Raw genomic sequence first — 17,476 nt, forward strand, 5'->3', positions numbered from 1 at the left:
CAGCTATATATATATATATATATATTCTTTTTCAGATTCTTTTCCCTTATAGGTTATTACAAGATACTGCGTAGAATTCCTGTGCTGTACAGTAGGTCCTTGTTGGTTATATATTTTATATATAGTGGTGTGTATCTGTTAATCCCAACCTCCTAATTTATCGCCCCCCCCCCTTTCCCCTTTGGTAACCATGAGTTTGTTTTCTATGTCTGCGAGTCTGTTTATTTTGTAAATAAGTTCATGTGTCATATTTTAGATTCCACGTATAAGTGATATCGCATGATACTTGTCTTTCTCTTTCTGACTTACTTCACCTAGTATGATAATCTCTAGGTCCATGAAGCAGTTATTCTTAACACAAGCTTCTATTAAAAACCCAGGAGGGGCTCCATTACAAGCTATATATAAAGGTGGTTAAATACCAAGAGACAAAATAAAGTCAATATAATTCTCATGAAAATTTTTAAAAAGCTATACTCTTCTGCTCCAGAGAATCTGCTGCTGGGCATTGGTTATTTACTTGAAAAAGGACATGTGAACTGGTAAGAGTATTGCGGGCGTTAGGCTACTTTAAATTAGTCATTTGTGCTCTGTATGTGCCCTCCATCCTGCTTCTAAAACCAGCCTGGCCCCGTCCGGCTGGTGATCTCACCTGAGAACAGGAATTAAGCAAACCTAACTCCAACAGATGTGACTTCAGTAAGTAATTTAAGGGCTGCAAGCTTTGGTTCCCTTTTCAGTAACGTGGAAATGCCTGAATAGGGATAGTGTTCACCCACTGCTTTGCTCAAGTCTTCTGTCTCTTACTTACTCCTTCCCGGATCTTTGCACATCAAAGGAGAATAATAAAACTAAGATGGAAAACATGCCTATTTGCTTGGGAATTACCCTGTTGTACGTACAGCGCACATGCCAATTCTTCCATTCTTTAAAATGGACATTTTGGCCAGGGGAGGGGTGGGGGGAAGGGTATGTTTGATCATGAGTCAGAGTTTTGGGTGTGAAGAAGCTCTTTTGTAGGTTTTGCAGGACTTTGGTAATACACAAGTTCTCAGGTATGCTACCGTGAATGTTGCATTGTAAACGTGTGTCATCTAGGCTCCTCTTCATGTCTGCCATGCTTTGGTCCCTGCATATTTTAGGACCGAGTCGTCTGTGTGGGGAGGAAAGCAAACTAGATTGTCGTTGATTGGCTTATTACGATTAACATGTATTAGTGAATGTAAAATTGCAATTGCCCAGTATATTGTCAGTGTACAATATCTAAGTATGAACATTTCTGGTTTCAAGGAGAAACCAGAAAAAGAAAGAAGTGAAAACCAGCATAGAAAAAGGTTTGAGAAGCTTCACACACAGCGGGTGTGAGGTGATAGCTGCTGACTCATGGGATAGGGCAGTGGGTAGAATGACATTGCATATAGCTGGCTCTCAGGTGGTGAGGAATTTTCTAGGCTAATCTGAGAATTAATCATAAAAATGATTCAAGTCAGCCTAAAGAACCTAAACACTCTTAGGTAATTAAGAAACAGATTTTTCTCTTCCAATCCTCTTAAGGAGAGAGAGAACATGGCAGCGGTCCAGCTCCTCTTTAGGAAAACTTTCCATGTACCCTGTCACTTCTAAGAGTTTCTTCACAAAAGGAAGAAAACCCTGGGATATTGTATTCTGTGGCAATAATGAGATGCCGATAGCCAGGAAGGTCTTTATTAACTTGCTTGGGGAGAATTGCTGAGTGGCTTAGAGGATAAAGCACTGGGTTTCTCTTTGGAGCTCCCAGTGGGCATTTAATTCAAAATCTAGTCTAGAGACCCCCAACACACAATGGCTGCTTGCTTTAATGGGTTGATGGTATGAAAAATATTTACTGGTTAGGAAAGATAATCCACTTCTGAAAAGACTGCCCTTTTTTTCCAGAATTCCAGGTGCAAAAGAGTCTCCTCCCACTGACTGTGCATTAGAGAACAGCCGAGCTGGGATGGCTTCTCTGCCTCTTCCGGCCCATCTCAAAAATGATGAACAATTTGTGCAAGATACCTATCTCTGGTCTGAAGGCATGCTGGCAGCTGTAGACTCACAGCCAAGACGTTAAGGTAATTTCCCAGGATAATTCACACTAGTCAAAGGGTAACTTGTTGATCAGGTTGATCTAAATATTTAATTGTCACAACTCTCCAGTTGGTTTGGCTCCTGGGTTTCAAAGAAGAATGAAGCAGCTGTGCCTAGTGGAAGTACCAAGCTCAGGAGACCTCTGAGTTTAAGATTCTCCCAACAAACATTTATTGAGGGGCTCTGAGTACGGGCCTGACACTATTTTTTTTTTTCAGCCATGTTTCTAATTTTGCCATTATCTATATTTTTGTCTCTATAGCCACGTAACTTAGGAAATAAAAAGTTGCCATAGAGACACAGATGAGGAGGGCTTTTTTGGGTGTGCCTTTCTCCCGCCCCAATCATGCTGGCTGTTGAGAACCACTTCTGATCATCTGTGCAGCCCTTAGCATGGCCCCGGGACAGGGTGAGAGGTCACTACAGATTTACTTTTTGGCTGGTCCTGAGTAGGCATCTGAGACGCTCCACTCCCAGGACGGACACTCACATCCTGCAGAGTCAAATACTTCCTTAAGGAAAGATGCTGGATGAGCGCTTTGCAAGTGAAAACAACTGCTGTGAGCGATTGCTCACCTGTAATTAGGAACCGTTCCCAAGCAAAACCTCACAGAGGCTGAGTCAAAGGCAGACAGAAAGCGAGCAAGCAATCCTTTTGAATGTGAGGAATTATTCTGGCCCAACCTGTGTGCTGTGGGTCCCTGACACTAGGGAGGACAGTTTGTGGGACCAGAGAGTAGAAAGGGTTTTATCAAGAAGGTGAGGACAAGGCGAAGGGGCACTCAAGGAACATGCCCTCAGCTCAAAACCGACACTTGTGTGTCCCTTAGGAACATTGACAACAGTTTTATGTGGCCTTTTGCTTTTTTGTTTTTACAAAAAGAAAAGTTTTATGTGTCCTCTTCCCATATCTTTCCCTGGTAAGGAGTTTATCTTTAACTTCAGAAAGGAATTACTTTCTGAGACAGGGACTGGGTATCATTTTTACACTTTAATTGTTTTTTGGAGACTAAGAATGCCACAGTAGAAAGGACCCAGGGTCTGGGAGAACAGAGACGTTGTTTGATTCCTGACTCTGGGACTGATCAGTTTCTGCGATTATGGGAAAATCACTTCATCCCTCAAAGTCTACAACTGCTCATTGGTGGATGGAGAGCTGACAGCTGCTCCTCTGGCTTCACAGACAGGACCCGGGGAGAAGAGGGACGTCTGCATGCCTGGCCGACCGGAAAGAGCCACTTACAAACATTAGCTATTAATACTATTAACAGAACACCATGACCAATGTTCCAGGGCGTTTCTGAGTAGTTCCCATTCTCTGAGGTCACATGCACATACCCAGAATTGCTACTACCGGTTGGGTTCTCTTTCTTCCTTTGGCTCTTACTTTGTAGGGGAGATCCTAAGGGTTAATGCTGAATTCTCGCGGGACAGAAGAGGAACGTTGGAGATGCTTCCAGGCCTTGCCGTGGAGCTTCCAGGTCGGAAGCTCATCCTGCCCTGCTTCCATGAGCCCTCTGTTTTCTCTCTCTCTCCTTCAAGGCTCATGGCCGGATGCTGAAAGGACCAGGTACCCTGAACTCATGTTCAGAGGCAGGGCTCACCACACATGGGCTGCTCTGGCTGCCATACCGGCTCCCCTCTGCACCTGGGGAGCTAATTCCACGCCCCGTCACTGTACCCGTCACCCTTCCTGCCCACGTGCCAGCGCCGGCGTGAGGCTCTCCTCGACTGCAGCCGTCACGCACTTCCCCTCTGGGCTGCCAGGCACGCAGGCTGTGCACATCTGCCACAGCGGCCCCTGCACCGCGCCCTGCTCACCGACAATTTGTGATGAAGTCTGTGCAACCTCTCCCCAAACAAGGCGCAAGCAAACCCCTGGGGTTCATGGGCCACTTGGGGTTCAGTTGCGGACCCGTTCCTGGTTTATAGCCTCCACGTACAGCCTCTCATTGAAATGGGGTGGACCCACCTGCCCCCCGCACTGTCTGGACGGGGCAGGGCGCACTGATTTCTTTCCCTCTGCTTTGGATTCCCCGTGGCAAGCCCCGTGCTCCCATTAAGCGAATGCTTTTTGGATGACTACAAGGGAATTAGCTCTACAAGTTAATGCAAGTCCTGCTTATGGGTCCCTGGTTGCACAATTTCCCTGTGTGAATTCTTGGGCATTTAGAGAGAGGAGGTGCCGTCAACCGGGAGAAAAATGTCACCACATTCACGACAAATATTAGGCATTTTTTTCAACTGTCCAGTTTAACATAGAAGACGGAGAGCTCTGTGCTCTTAACATAGGTACGTGTGGCTACTGATCAATTTACTCCGCTTGAAAGCTCATTTCCAAGCGGAGATGGACAAAGTATTATTTCTGTTGGACACCTGGGGAATTAGATACACTGCAATGTCCAGGGGCCAGTCCCAAACACAGCTACTCTCCTTTACTGCAGCAGCGCCAGGAACTGGGTGAAAATGTCCTTTTCTCACAGAGAGATCTACTCTCCTTACGGGAAAGCTCAGGTTCACTGATGCGGTAGTGGGAGCCGTTTCCACAGCCCATCCTCGCCTGATAGCCGCCTAGTGATAAATGGACAGCTTGCTTCTCTGGGGATGTGAAGCTCGTCTTTCCCGAGGACTTACTCATTTGGAAAATGAGGGAAACTTAGGGTTGATTTAAAATGGTTCCAGAAGGCAGCGGAATTCCTCCCTTTCACAGGAGGGAGACCTTTATGTGAGGCAGGAGTGCACTCAACTACACATCAGTAAACTATGTGCTTGCTCTCCACGCCCTTTATAATTTTCATGAAGCCTCAGGCCACCACCCCTCACAAATAAATCACCATGGAGAGAAAGCAAAGCGGCTGGGGAGTGAGAAAGATTAACAGCTCGGCACGGATAAACTGCTAGTAGAGCCTGCATGGAGGCAGGAAGCCTCCGGGATGTCAAGCCCTGCATCCCATGTTGGGATGTAGACATCCGCACGAGGAGGACCGATTTCATATGCCACAATTTCATTAGAATGCATCACAGATTAAATGAAGATGGTGTCGAAACTACTGTCTCAAACACCAGGAGCAGAGAATGGCAATTTACCAACACTGTCCTTGAGCAGGTCAGAGGTTTCTGCCTGTAATCCTGTGATAGTTCACTGATTTTAAAGCATCTTCTTGTTGCTGAACAACGCATAAGTAACTGTACTTAATTTGGCAGTGAGGCGTCAAAACCTCACACAATGTTGATTTAAGATGCAACCGTATGTCTTTTGGGACCTTGATCTTTCATATTTAGTTCTGTTTGGATGTGATATTTAGAAATCCACACTTGTTGTAGTAGAAAAGTTGTCTGCACAGCTGCCCACCTCCGGAGCTGTACTCAAAGAACCTGTGGAAGATCTCACAGGCCGGTGTTGTTTTGGTGGAAAGCTAACTCCTGAGAATGATTTTGGTTATATCATGAAAAACGAGTCTCCAGCATCCAGAGATGGCTTCAGTCCTGAGCAACAATCTCACATTCATGAGGCTCAGAAGGATTGACTGGTCTGTACTAATTAAAGTGACTTAAGAATAAACCTTTTATTTTTTCTAAAGGACTTTTCTAATAAAAGATTTATAAATATTTATTAGTAAATTGATTTGACATTGGGACATACTTCCAAATAATCCATTGATGTTGGAGAAAACTGGAGATGAGCTAAGATTGGCCACAGAGAGAGTTCATTCATCTATTCTCTACTTTTGTTATGTTTGAAATTTTCCATAAAGCCGACTTTAAAAATAATTCTTTTGAAAATAAATGGCCCTATGGAATCAAGTATCATGCTGTAAAAAATTCATTTAAGTAATACTTTGATTTAAAAACTCAAAATATTCTTACTTGGAGTGTTTATGCAATGAAATTAAATACTTGAAATTAAGAGTAATTGCCATTTGGTTTCAGTGGTTCTTATGTGTAAAAATGCCACAAGGGCCAGATTTACCAAATATACTTATATGTAAGACTGCTTTTTCTTTTTTACGTAGATTTTCATCAAATGTATTTAATAAACACCTATTATATGCGAAGAAATATTGTCTCTCTATATTTTTTGTTGTCAATATAATTTTTAACTACCTATTTATATCATATAAACTAAGGATGCACAGTATCAGAAAGTAACAAAATAATGTTTTTTCACAAAATATTCTGCAAATCAGACTCCTCCAGGTCCTTCTCCAGATTTCTGAGCTGTACTGCATTGCTGTCAATGCCCGATCATCCTGATCTTTTTCAACGGGTACAGAATAACATGCTCATTTTACTTCATGTTCCAGATAAACAACCAGCTGCCATGGAGCCATCTGGAACAATAGCGCACCCTCGTGGCCCCAAGAAGCCAATGACTCTCCCCCTGCATTTGAATTAGGTCTCATAATTTTTGAAACTAAGTAACTATAAATAATTAGCATAATAATATTAATCATATTATGGCATCAGATGAAAAACACCTTGTGAATGAATGGGATAACCAGAAAGTCACACACAATGAAACATTTAGTCATTCTTCATTTTAAGGGCCCAGTGGGTATTCCACAATTGTATACATCCATGATCTGTAAAGCACATGTTTGGAACTTTTGACTTTATGAAAGTTTTCTCCGTCCAAACTGTAGGACTCCTACTTGTTGCACCTCAGGTGAGCAAATATGAATTTTTAAAGGCTTATCCTCTGTTTTTTGTTTCTTGTTTTTTTTTTTTTTTTCCCCTGCAGTCCTGGGCAGGTAGCCAAGACAAATGCCCCTGGAGCCAGAATCACTGCACTCAAGTCAGGCTGTGTCTCTCAAAGGAGGGAGACTTTGAGCAAGTTTAATCTCTATGCCTTAGTTTTCCCATCTGTAGAATAGGAATGCTAACAGCAGATACGTTTTAGTCTTGTGAGAACTAAAGAGGTTATTAAAACAATGCCTGGAGCATAGTAAGCACTGCAGCTTCTTGCTGCTGATACTACTCCTCCCAGGCTGCAGTCACATCTGTCACCTGCACAATCACATTTGGTCTATACCTGCATCCTGGACTCTTAGAATTTCTGTGACTTGTGTACCTCAAATTGAATAGCCAAGAGTCTATAGAAAATGAACTGTTTCGAGGGACATAATATTTATGAAATCCCACATGGATATTAAGTCTATGGAGTAGTGACGTTGTAGAATTAAACACCAAAGGACCTCATTTTCTATACGCAACTCACCATCCTTTATATTTTAACTGGAAATACCTTTAGCGGGGTAATAAGGAGCAGTTTAATCTCTTCAAGGTCACTTTCTAAAGAAGCGAGGGGAATATTCTGAACCCTTTTGCAAATCTGCAGTGCAGTTTCCCCATATCACAACGGTCCAAGAAATGAGCTGTAATTAATTCAGGTGCATTGAGGCGGAATTAGCCACCCACTGGATTATTTGCTAAGAAAGCTACTTCAGGTGAAGAGAAGAATATCTTGAAACATAACAAGCATAAAGAAGAAGATTTAAAATCTTAAAGGGGAGAAGTCCCAGGACTCTAGTAAATCACGAATACCAGCCATGCGATTCATTCAGAAGAAAATGGATTACTGGGCTTCAGGATCACATTGTGTAAACCCTAATAATCATATAAGCAGCTCCAGTGATTAGCTCCAGCATCAAGACTATTTTTTTCTTCCAAGTCTTCTCTTTAAGCCCCTTTGACATTCTAAAAGAATAGCCTGTACGATCCCAGGAGGACAAGTCCTGCACGCTGGTCAACGTGTCTCCTACATCATGGCCCATCGGGAATCACACTGGTCTCAGCTGCACAGTTGGACTCCTGTCATCTGGTGCGAGGGGACGAGCCATCTCCTACTGCAGTTTCCTGTTATTACAGCCACTGCGCTGGGGCAGAAGCTGCCAATTCATAGATTTATGAGAAAGTCGCAAGTGGCTCGAGACAATCTTTTCAAAATAAAGAGTGTTTTGTAAAAGCCCACAGTAGAAAAATAGATATTTTATAATTTTAGACTTGCACTAACAATGTTGTACTTGAGGTTTGGATACATGTTCCCAAATACTGGTTAACATTACCAAGGGTAAATATTAGCACTTCCACACACCCTGCCTGGAGGCCTCACTGGAATCCTCCCCTCAAGTCCTAGACTTAGGGATTTCCAAATGGTGACGCCTGTCTACGAATTCATTAATTTCACTTTCTTGAATACAGCCGAGAAGAATTCACCCAATTCCCATCTATAGTAAAATTTGGTTTTAATAAACTTCTAGTTCCGAAAGCAAATAGTAATTTGTTCATTTAAGGCTGTTCTCTTAGAGTCCATTTTGTTCCTTGGAATGAAACATATGACTTGTGAAATTCAAGCCATCTCCTACTTACAGGGACAATTTCATTGATTAATGGCCTGTAATTAAGAAGAAATTGTTAGCTAAACAAACAATTAGCTTATCTGACTGAAGAATAAATGCGGGGGGTAGGTTATTCACTCATCTGCTAAGTGTTCTTAGTCTTGACCTACTTTTCACTTATTGAGAATGTTTTGTAGATTTTCTAGTGTTTTGGGACCTAATCCAATGATGAAAGCCAATATATTTATGTATTTTCTATAGGAGAAAGAGCAGGTTAACGCGGACATAAAACGTCACAGCGTAAGTTTTTATCTCCAATCCTACCACCTGACTTTAAGGAAGGCGTTTAACCTCCTCGCCTTGAAGTTTCCCATCTCCGTAAAGTGGGGATGCTATAGTAGTTGCCATCTACATTCGGGTTAATGGCATCAGGGTCGAGGGACCTGCTACAATCCCCTTAAAGAGAAGATGCTTTGTATTAACGTAATTCCCCTCCCCAGTACAGAACATTGGAAAATATTTTGGTTCTGTATAAAAGCCTTAAGATGTTTTTTGGAAGATGACCACATTCTCTGTGATTATTAGGAGAATCTGTGCCCAAACGGCACCTCTGGCTCAAAGGCAACCTTGTCTGAATGAATTAGCACATGGTGAGCTACTTACAAGAGATTAGCAACAAATTCTTAATGAGGGCTTTTTTTTTTTTTTTTTTTTTTGCTTTGCTAGCTACCTTCTGCTTTTATATGGACACAAAATAAATACTTTTTAATACAGGCAACAGCCTCTGGCTGCCACAGCTTAGCCCTGAGCTCACTGGAATGGCCTGTCAACAGCTAACTAGTTATGAGGCAGAGCTGCTCAATGAGAAGATGCAGATATAACAGAACTGAGTTAAAATTTTCCTTGTGTGGCAAAGGAACAGAACAAAACTCATTCATTCAAAACAACATAGCGCAAGCGGTACTGAGTGAGTGTAAGAGAGTAACCGAGCAGGTAACCACCGTCCCAGATGCCGGGAGTGGAAGTGAGACGGACAGCAGGGCGGAGACACTCGGGTTAGCCGTGAGCTGTAAACCAAAGGGGCATCTCGGCATAATGCGACAAAAGTGCCACTTCATGTTGCAGGTAAATATTATCAGGAAACGGAAATCAGCGGCTCAAGCTGAGCCTTGCTCTAATACTTCTCAAGTCACAAGGGTGTATTAAACCCAGTTTTAGCGCTGTGCGTTGTTATATCGTGAACTTTTACCTACGAGACGGAAAGATCCATTCTTACCTACCTGGCCATATTGGTTGCATAAGATGTTTGGTTTTTTGTGTAAGTTGGTACCTGCTCTGAACGACCCCCGCAATGACCTCAAGCGTTCCTTAAACCGTATCTACGGGCACATGGGCACACATCCGCGTCTGCAGCTACGCCTCTACCTCCGAGTGCGAAATTCACCTTCGGCTTCGCGGATCCTCCGGCCCGCCGCCGACCTCCGGAGCACGCTCCGTCCCGAGCTGAAGAGGCTGGCCAGCTCGTCCAGGGGGCTGCCCACGGGCCTGCAGTTCGGGGGGCTGTAGGCGGCCGGAGAGCGGGCGCCGGGGGCGGCCTTCCTGGGCTCGGCCCGGGCCGCCTTCGCGGGGGAGTGCGGGCTCCTGGGGCCGGGGCTGCAGGGCGCGCCCGCGGGGGCCGAGGTGGGCCTCGGGAGGCCCCGGGGCGGCTCCGCCGGCCTCCCGGCGCCGGGCTCGGAGGTGCGGAGCGCGGGCGGCCGGGGGGCGGCGGCGGGCGTGGGGGGACGGGGGGCCCCGTGCGGCCCGGCGAACGCGGGCCGGTCGCCGTCGCCCTCTGGGGCTTTGGGGTGCTGCGGGGACGCGGGCCCGGCGCCCTCGGGCTGCACGGGGTACTTGAGGCTGGTCTCCAGGACCGGCAGCCTCTTCACCTCCAGGGGCGTCAGGGGCGACTCGTCGGACGCCGGGGAGCAGGTGACCGGCGTCGGGGGGAACACGAGGAGCGGGGGCCGGTGCGGCAGCAGGTCGGGGAAGGGCGCGGGGATGTCGCACGCGTCCCTGCAGGGCCCGCCGGCGTCGCCGTCCTCCGCGGGGAGGGGGCTGCGGCCGCCGCCCTCGGGGGGCGCCCAGTACTTCATCTCCTCGTACACGGCCTCGGCCGGCTCGGGGCTGCCGGCGCGGCCCAGCATCTCGATGTACACGGGCTCGGGCTCCGGGGGCGCGGGCGGCACCCTGCGCCGCGCCCCGCCGGCCCCCGCCGCCCCCGGCCGGACGCCCGAGATCTCCTCCGAGGAGCCGCTGAGCTTGGTGTGCGGGCTCCGCGTGGGCTTCCGAGGCGGCATCTTCTTCACGGTGCTGTAGTCGTCGCTGTGCGGCCGCGGCCGGCTGAGAACTGCGCGGGGGCGGAGAAGGGGCGGCAGGGTTAGCGGGACCCGGGCCGAGCCTCGCGCAGCGCCTGGAGCTGCCCCGGCGCTGCGACCGGCGAGGACCCGGCCTGCACCCTCCACCCTCCAGGGTCCCGTCCTCCCCCCCCGCGGGGTCCGCGTCCCTCCACCCTCCAGGGTCCAGTCTCCCCCCCCCCCCCCGCGGGGTCCGGGTCCCTCCTCCCTCCAGGGTCCAGTCTCCCCTCCCCCGCGGGGTCCGGGTCACTCCACCCTCCAGGGTCCAGTTCATTCCCCCCCCCCCCCGCAGGGTCCGGGTCCTTCCACCCTCCAGGGTCCAGTTCTTCTCCCCCTGCGGGGTCCGGGTCCCTCCACTCTCCAGGGTCCAGTTCTCCTCCCCCCACTCCCGGGGTCTGGGTCCCTCCACCCTCCAGGGTCCAGGTCGCTCCCCTCTCCAGGGTCTGGTTCTCTTCAACCTCAGGGTCCCCATCTCCCCACCCTCCAGGGTCCGTGTCTCCCCGCACTTCGCACGACTGCCAAGGGGAAAGCCAGGTTTGATCTCGGAGGGGGAGGACAACTCCCACCAGCCGAGGAGGAGGTAAGGTGGCCAGTAAGGAGGCCCAGGATTGCCAGCCGCCTGCAGCGGGAAGGGCCTGGGATGCGGCGGGGTGGGCACCTTCCATCTGCGCTGGAACCTCCTTACGCCTGGGCTCTAAGGGCCTGATACGCGTGTGGACTAAGTACTGGCTGAACTGCTCCTCATGGTTTTCAGAGAAGAGAAAATAGGAGACTGGGGAGAACAAGCAAATTAGCGAGGTGGCGCCCTGTGGGTGTTTCCTGTAGGAAATACCTAAGCTGGATTATTTAAATGGTCTAAAACGAACACGACAAAACACCAAGGAAAACAACTACATGCATGGAGAGATTATTTTTCTAAAAAGAACGTTGTTAAAATGATGCCAAGGGCTTGTTTTACAGTTAATTAATATATTTGAATCCTAACACACTTAACAGGGAAATCAAGAGTGTTGTATTTCACTAAGAACTTAAGTGGCAACTTCGTAAATTGAAAAGAAGGAAGATATTTAGAAAAACAAAAGAGCATAATATTAGCGAGAACTAATTTTGCAAGAGGCAGAAAAACTACTTAAATATGACTCAAAACATTTATTAAAGTTTAAGTCAAAAAATTCAAAAAGACTTCTTTTTCTAATATTTTTTACTATAAATTATAGATTTTATTAAATATAATTTCTCTGGAGCCAAGATGTTAATTTTAGAAAATTACATACAGTTTTACTAAAATATCAAAACTTCTCAAAAATCTTGAACTATCTTACCAATTTGGTGCTTTGCTAATCTGTAGGAATTCTTGCTCTGAATAAGCACATCTAATTTTGCTGAGCTCCTGAGTTTTAAGGCAGCCAGGCTTTTCTCTCATTATGACTGCATATACGACAGTATCCATCTCCACTTTCGGAGTGACAACTCCACTTTTAGCGTTAAAATTAAAGGCTTTGGAGTCAGATGGACTTGGATTCAAACCCCAGCATGACCACCCTTTCATGCTATCATTCATTTAGTCGTGCATTTAACCAGTATTTATTCAGAGACACATTCGTGAATACACAATAATTGTCCCCTTCCTTCCTCTGCCCTCCTGGGCAAAGTCAGACAATAAAAAAAGTAAATAAAACAAACGAGTTAATTCCATAGCATGTTGGAACATGATACATGCTATGAGGTGGGAAACTACAGGCCATAATAAAGAGTCACAGAATTGGGTCTGTGTGTGTGTGTGTGTGTGTTTGTGGGGTGGCATTGGTGCAAATTATAAGTTTAAAAGAGGTCTTGGTGACATCTCTCTGTGCTTCAGTATAGTCATGCATAAAATGGTGATATCACTGATCATCTCAGAGGAATAAAATAATGTACGTAAAGTGCTTAGCTCAGATGCTGGCACTTTGTAAACATGAAACAAATGGGAGACATCCAGATGAGAATGGAAAAGAGCAAAGTTAATTTTCTAACTCAATGGATATCTTTGAAGGCCAGTATTATACAGGGTTCACCAAAGCAGCCAACTTTTAAGAGTAGAAAATACCCAAAATGCACAATTCTGTAATTAATAAGCATTATCCCAAAGGCTTTCAATGTACTAAAACACAGCAACTCATAAGCTTCTCCTAGAAAGTTAATGAACCAAACAAAATTTTAACATTAGTATTATAGAGTTGTTCTGAAGATTTGAATAATTTAAAGGACTTGTGGCAGATTGTATTTTACAAAACTGGCTTCAACAATATTTTTAGTCCTTCGTGCTCTTCTAGAACCTTGAAGCTGGAAGGACCTCTGTGACTGCCCCCTGAGTAAAATATGGCAAAAGGAATGCCGCCTGCCTGCTGAGGGTGGGTCAGGGGCAGTGCAGCTTCTGCCTGGCTCTTCCTCTCTCGGGACACATCTCTTGGTGGCCCTGATCTCTGAGAAGACTGCTTACTCTGAAGCACCCAAGCTGTGGAGAACATGTGGAGAGACCACCCAGAGGTGAGAGAGATGCCAGAGGACCCCATCTGCTCCAGCCCTCAGGTGTCCAGGTTTCCCCAGCCCAGACACCAGAAATGTAATGAACTGAGCTTGTGGACCATCCCAGGCCCAGCCGCTGTCTGACCACAGCTGTGAGAGAGCTTGCATGAGAAGGGCTTAGCTGATACCCAATGAGTAGAATGGGGAGAGAGGGGGAGAGAGAGTGAGAGTGAGAGAGAGAGAGAGAGAGAGAGAGAGAGAGGGAGAGAGAGGGAGAGGATGATAAAACCTTTGTCATTTTAAGCTACTACACTTTGGAGAGGTTTGTTAGATAGCAATAGACAACTAATACAGATATTGGTACTGGAAGTGGAGTGCTACTATAAACCAAGAAAACCCAAACGTTAAAAGCCTGGCAGTAGCCTTGGGAAATTGGAGGAGGTTTTTTCTGGATTTGTTTTTTTTTTTTTAATATTTATTTATTTATTTATTCATTTACTTATTTTGGCTGTGCCAGGTCTTAGTTGAGGCAGGCGGGATCTTCGTCGTGGCATGTTTAGTTGTAGCATGCAGACTTCTTAGTTGCGGCATGTGGGATCCAGTTCCCCAACCAGGGATTGAACCCGGGCCCCCTGCATTGGGAGGGTGGAGTCTTACCCACTGGACTGCCAGGGAAGGAGGAGGAGTCTTGAAGAGACTGTTAGCAGAAGCGTGACGCCCAAGAAGGCTCTTGGTGATGTTTAAAGGAAAGTGAGAAAGATGCTGGACGCTGAAGGAAACATAACCCTTTTTATACCTTTGTGGAAAGTTTAGCAACACTGTCACCTGCAGTACTGTGGAAACCAGACAACACACTTAAGGAACTGGATGATCTAGGTAGGGAGACCTTTAGACCGAGTGTAAAAGCAGCCTCCTGGATTCTTCTACTCTCCTGCAGGAAAAATGAGGGTAAAGAGATAAGCTAAAGAAAGAACAAACTGTTATCTATAAAGGAGCCTGGGCTTTCTGAGTTTGAAAATAAAATAGTTTCTCACTGGGCCATCAGGATAGCAAATAACTCTGAAGTTAAGAAATGACTTGTAAGCAGAGATTGAATCTGGGGCATTGTCAGGAAAACATGATCTAAAGCTGAAGCCAAGGTCATGACTATGAACCCCTTTATTAAGACCTCAGAAAGATTTCAGGGGGTGCTTCACTGGACCTTTTCAAAGAAACAAAACCACAGGACTATCTAAGGATATCAAGAGTATTGCCCCACAGAAATCTTGCAGGAAAGAAAAAGTAGAGAGGAGATTATCTCAGAGAGATTTGTGGATGTGCTTTTGACTGAAGGAGGAGATTATAAATTGATTCACAGGAAACTCGCAAAGCTTTTAAAGGAATTGTATCAGCTGCGCTGAAAGAGATACGATCAGTACAAAATAAAGAGGCCCTGGTGCTTCAAAATTTTATGAGCAGGAATCAGGCTGAGAAAACGACCAGCCCCAAACATGTCACCTCTTGTGGACGAGGAAATAATATCCAAAGGTGAGCCAAGATTCCATAGCATGGACCTAATGGCCATGGAAAATAATTTCCAGGGCTTCCCTGGTGGCGCAGTGGTTGAGAATCTGCCTGCCAATGCAGGGGACACGGGTTCGAGCCCTGGTCTGGGAGGATCCCACATGCCGCGGAGCAGCTGGGCCCGTGAGCCACAATTGCTGAGCCTGCGCGTCTGGAGCCTGTGCTCCGCAACAGGAGAGGCCGCGATAGTGAGAGGCCCGCGCGCCGCGATGAAGAGTGGCCCCCGCTCGCCGCAACTAGAGAAAGCCCTCGCACAGAAACGAAGACCCAACACAGCCATACATACATACATACATACATAAAAAGAATGTAAGCAGACAAGAATCTCATTAAAATATTAAAAAAAAGAAAAAAAATAATTTCCGGGCACCAGGACTAAATCCTAACCAAGGCACAAGCAACATGTTAGTTGTGTGGAGAATAGGCAACTTGTCTTCGATAGTTAGGGACGGTCCTGGAGGAGCTGCCCACCTAAGGAGCCTTACCTGAGCAGCCAGGATACCTGGACCTGATTTAGATGGTGGGATTTGGGGCTTGGACCTGAGCCTGACGTGATGATGGGATAAGGCTCTGGGGAGCATGGGAGAGGGGTGAGTGCATCTTGCACATGGGAGGGATGTGAATTGTTTTGTCCAGAGGATGGATTGAGGCAGCCTGTGTTTTCCAAAAATTGGCCACGATAGTTTTCCCAGTCCTATCAAGAGTTCGAGTCTATTTCACCTTCCTCAACCTGGAGGCGCCTTTGAGACTGTCTGGTGGCAGTGGTGGAAGTGGTGCTGTGTGGCTTCCAAGGCTGCTCATCAAAGGTCAGAGAGTGACCGCCCGGCGTTCTCCTTCCTGGAGCAGGCACCGGGGGCACACTGATTGTCCACCTAAGAAGTCCAGCTACCCTGAAGCTGCCAGGCTGGACAAACCGGGTGGAGAGACCACCTAGACACAGGGATGGGCAAGCAGTCCCAGTCCTTAGACATCTATGGGCACCAGGCATGCAAGTGACCAGCTTTCAGGTGATTCCAGCCACCACGTGCAGCTTCATGGAGGACCCTGAGGGACAGACACACAGATGAGCCCAGCTGACACCCAGAACCCGAGACAGCAATAAAATAATCGTATTTTATTTAAATATCCAAGTTTTGGAGGAGCTGGTAAGCAACAATAGATAGCTGATATGATATTCCCTCAAGGTGTGCTTTAGATGCAGAGGAAAGCTTTTTTGAATTAAACGATGATAAATAAAAGTAGCCTGGGTTGTCAGGAGGCAGTTGAGAGACTGGCCTCTGGAATCGGACTGCTTGGGTGTGTAGCATGGGACAGGATACACCACTGCTCCCTGACTCCACGTCCTCATCTACAGGGGGGTCACAGTGACAGTCTCACGCCATCAGGTAGTTCTAAAGGTTGAAGATACTTAGCATAGTGCTTGTCACATGATAAACACTTGTAAGTGTCAGCTGTTACCATCAACATCATATTATTACTACAGAACCAGAAGTCAGTCATGAGTCATAGAACAGGGTTCTGTAGGGCGTGGTCTGCAGTCCATCAATACTAGGTCACCTGGGGTGCTTTACTGAGGATGTAAGGAGCACGGTGCCTGTGCTACTCTGTAGCTACCAAATTAGAATATCTGGGGCGGGAACTGGAAAGCTTCATTCTTCATAAACTGAAATTAGAATACCACAGTTAGAGAATTAAGACTCTAATTTGGTTTTATGGTTATTCCTTTGTGTGTGTGTGTGTGTGTGTGTGTGTGTGTGTTTGTGTGTGTCCACACAAGTCCTTGCTAATTGTTCATTTGCAAATAAGGATTTAAGGGCTGTTAAGAGTGAATTTATATTAAGAGTTTTCTTAACAATTTTTCTAGTCCTCGCATTTATGGGTAAAAGTGAGATGGGATCAGGGAGACATTTCATGGTGACAGATCACCTCGAGGGCAAGTCTTAGTGTCCTAACAGTAACTTAAGGGATAAATCCCACATTCTCAAGCCCTCTCATTTTTTCTTAAACTTGACTCTTATCTGAGTTACTGTGCAATGATCTAGGGACTTGTGTCATTTTTAGATTCTGTTAGGAGGTAAACATTTTCTTGTACAAAATAGTTTCTCTTTGAGTTTTTTGCTAAGGCATGTCGGTGACTTTACCTCAAGACACAAGTTATTTGGCCCCATTCTCACTGAGAATAAGATGCCTACATATTAAATCTATGAGAAAAAAGAAATGAGAAGATCGTTCATCAAGAAAATACCTGTATCTGTGTGTGTTGTTATCCTCTGTTTTCCAACTCTCCCAGTGTGATTTTGCCCAGTTTCAGAGAAAACTGTGTGCCTTGCTCAGGACCTAAGACATGAAGGATGCCTGGATAAAGCCAGCTCCCTGGCTGGTGGGCCTGTTGCATACTTGAGTGAGGTCAGTATCGATTTACAACCAGCTTACAAACTGGACAAGAAGGGCTTCTACTGAGCTGCGATAGATTACAACCTTGCTAGGTCATTTTTTTGAGGGATGAATTGGTTACCTTTGCTCTCGCCCCATCTTTCCCCACTGACTGCCCTCCACGTGTGGAAGGGCTCT

At 46.2% G+C, this 17,476-nt stretch overlaps 1 protein-coding gene across 1 annotated transcript in view; it reads right to left on the reverse strand.

Annotated features, from left to right (window-relative positions):
- MYO16 (myosin XVI) overlaps positions 1-17,476 on the reverse strand; it is a 545,489-nt gene that overhangs the window by 46,469 nt on the left and 481,544 nt on the right. Inside the window, exon 32 of the mRNA XM_057532523.1 lies at positions 9,889-10,830. Coding sequence (XP_057388506.1) covers positions 9,889-10,830 — 942 coding nt within the window. The remainder of the gene's footprint in view (positions 1-9,888; positions 10,831-17,476) is intronic.

This window comes from Balaenoptera acutorostrata, chromosome 18 (genome assembly GCF_949987535.1).
Source record: "Balaenoptera acutorostrata chromosome 18, mBalAcu1.1, whole genome shotgun sequence".
In the NCBI taxonomy this organism is placed as follows: Eukaryota; Metazoa; Chordata; class Mammalia; order Artiodactyla; family Balaenopteridae; genus Balaenoptera; species Balaenoptera acutorostrata.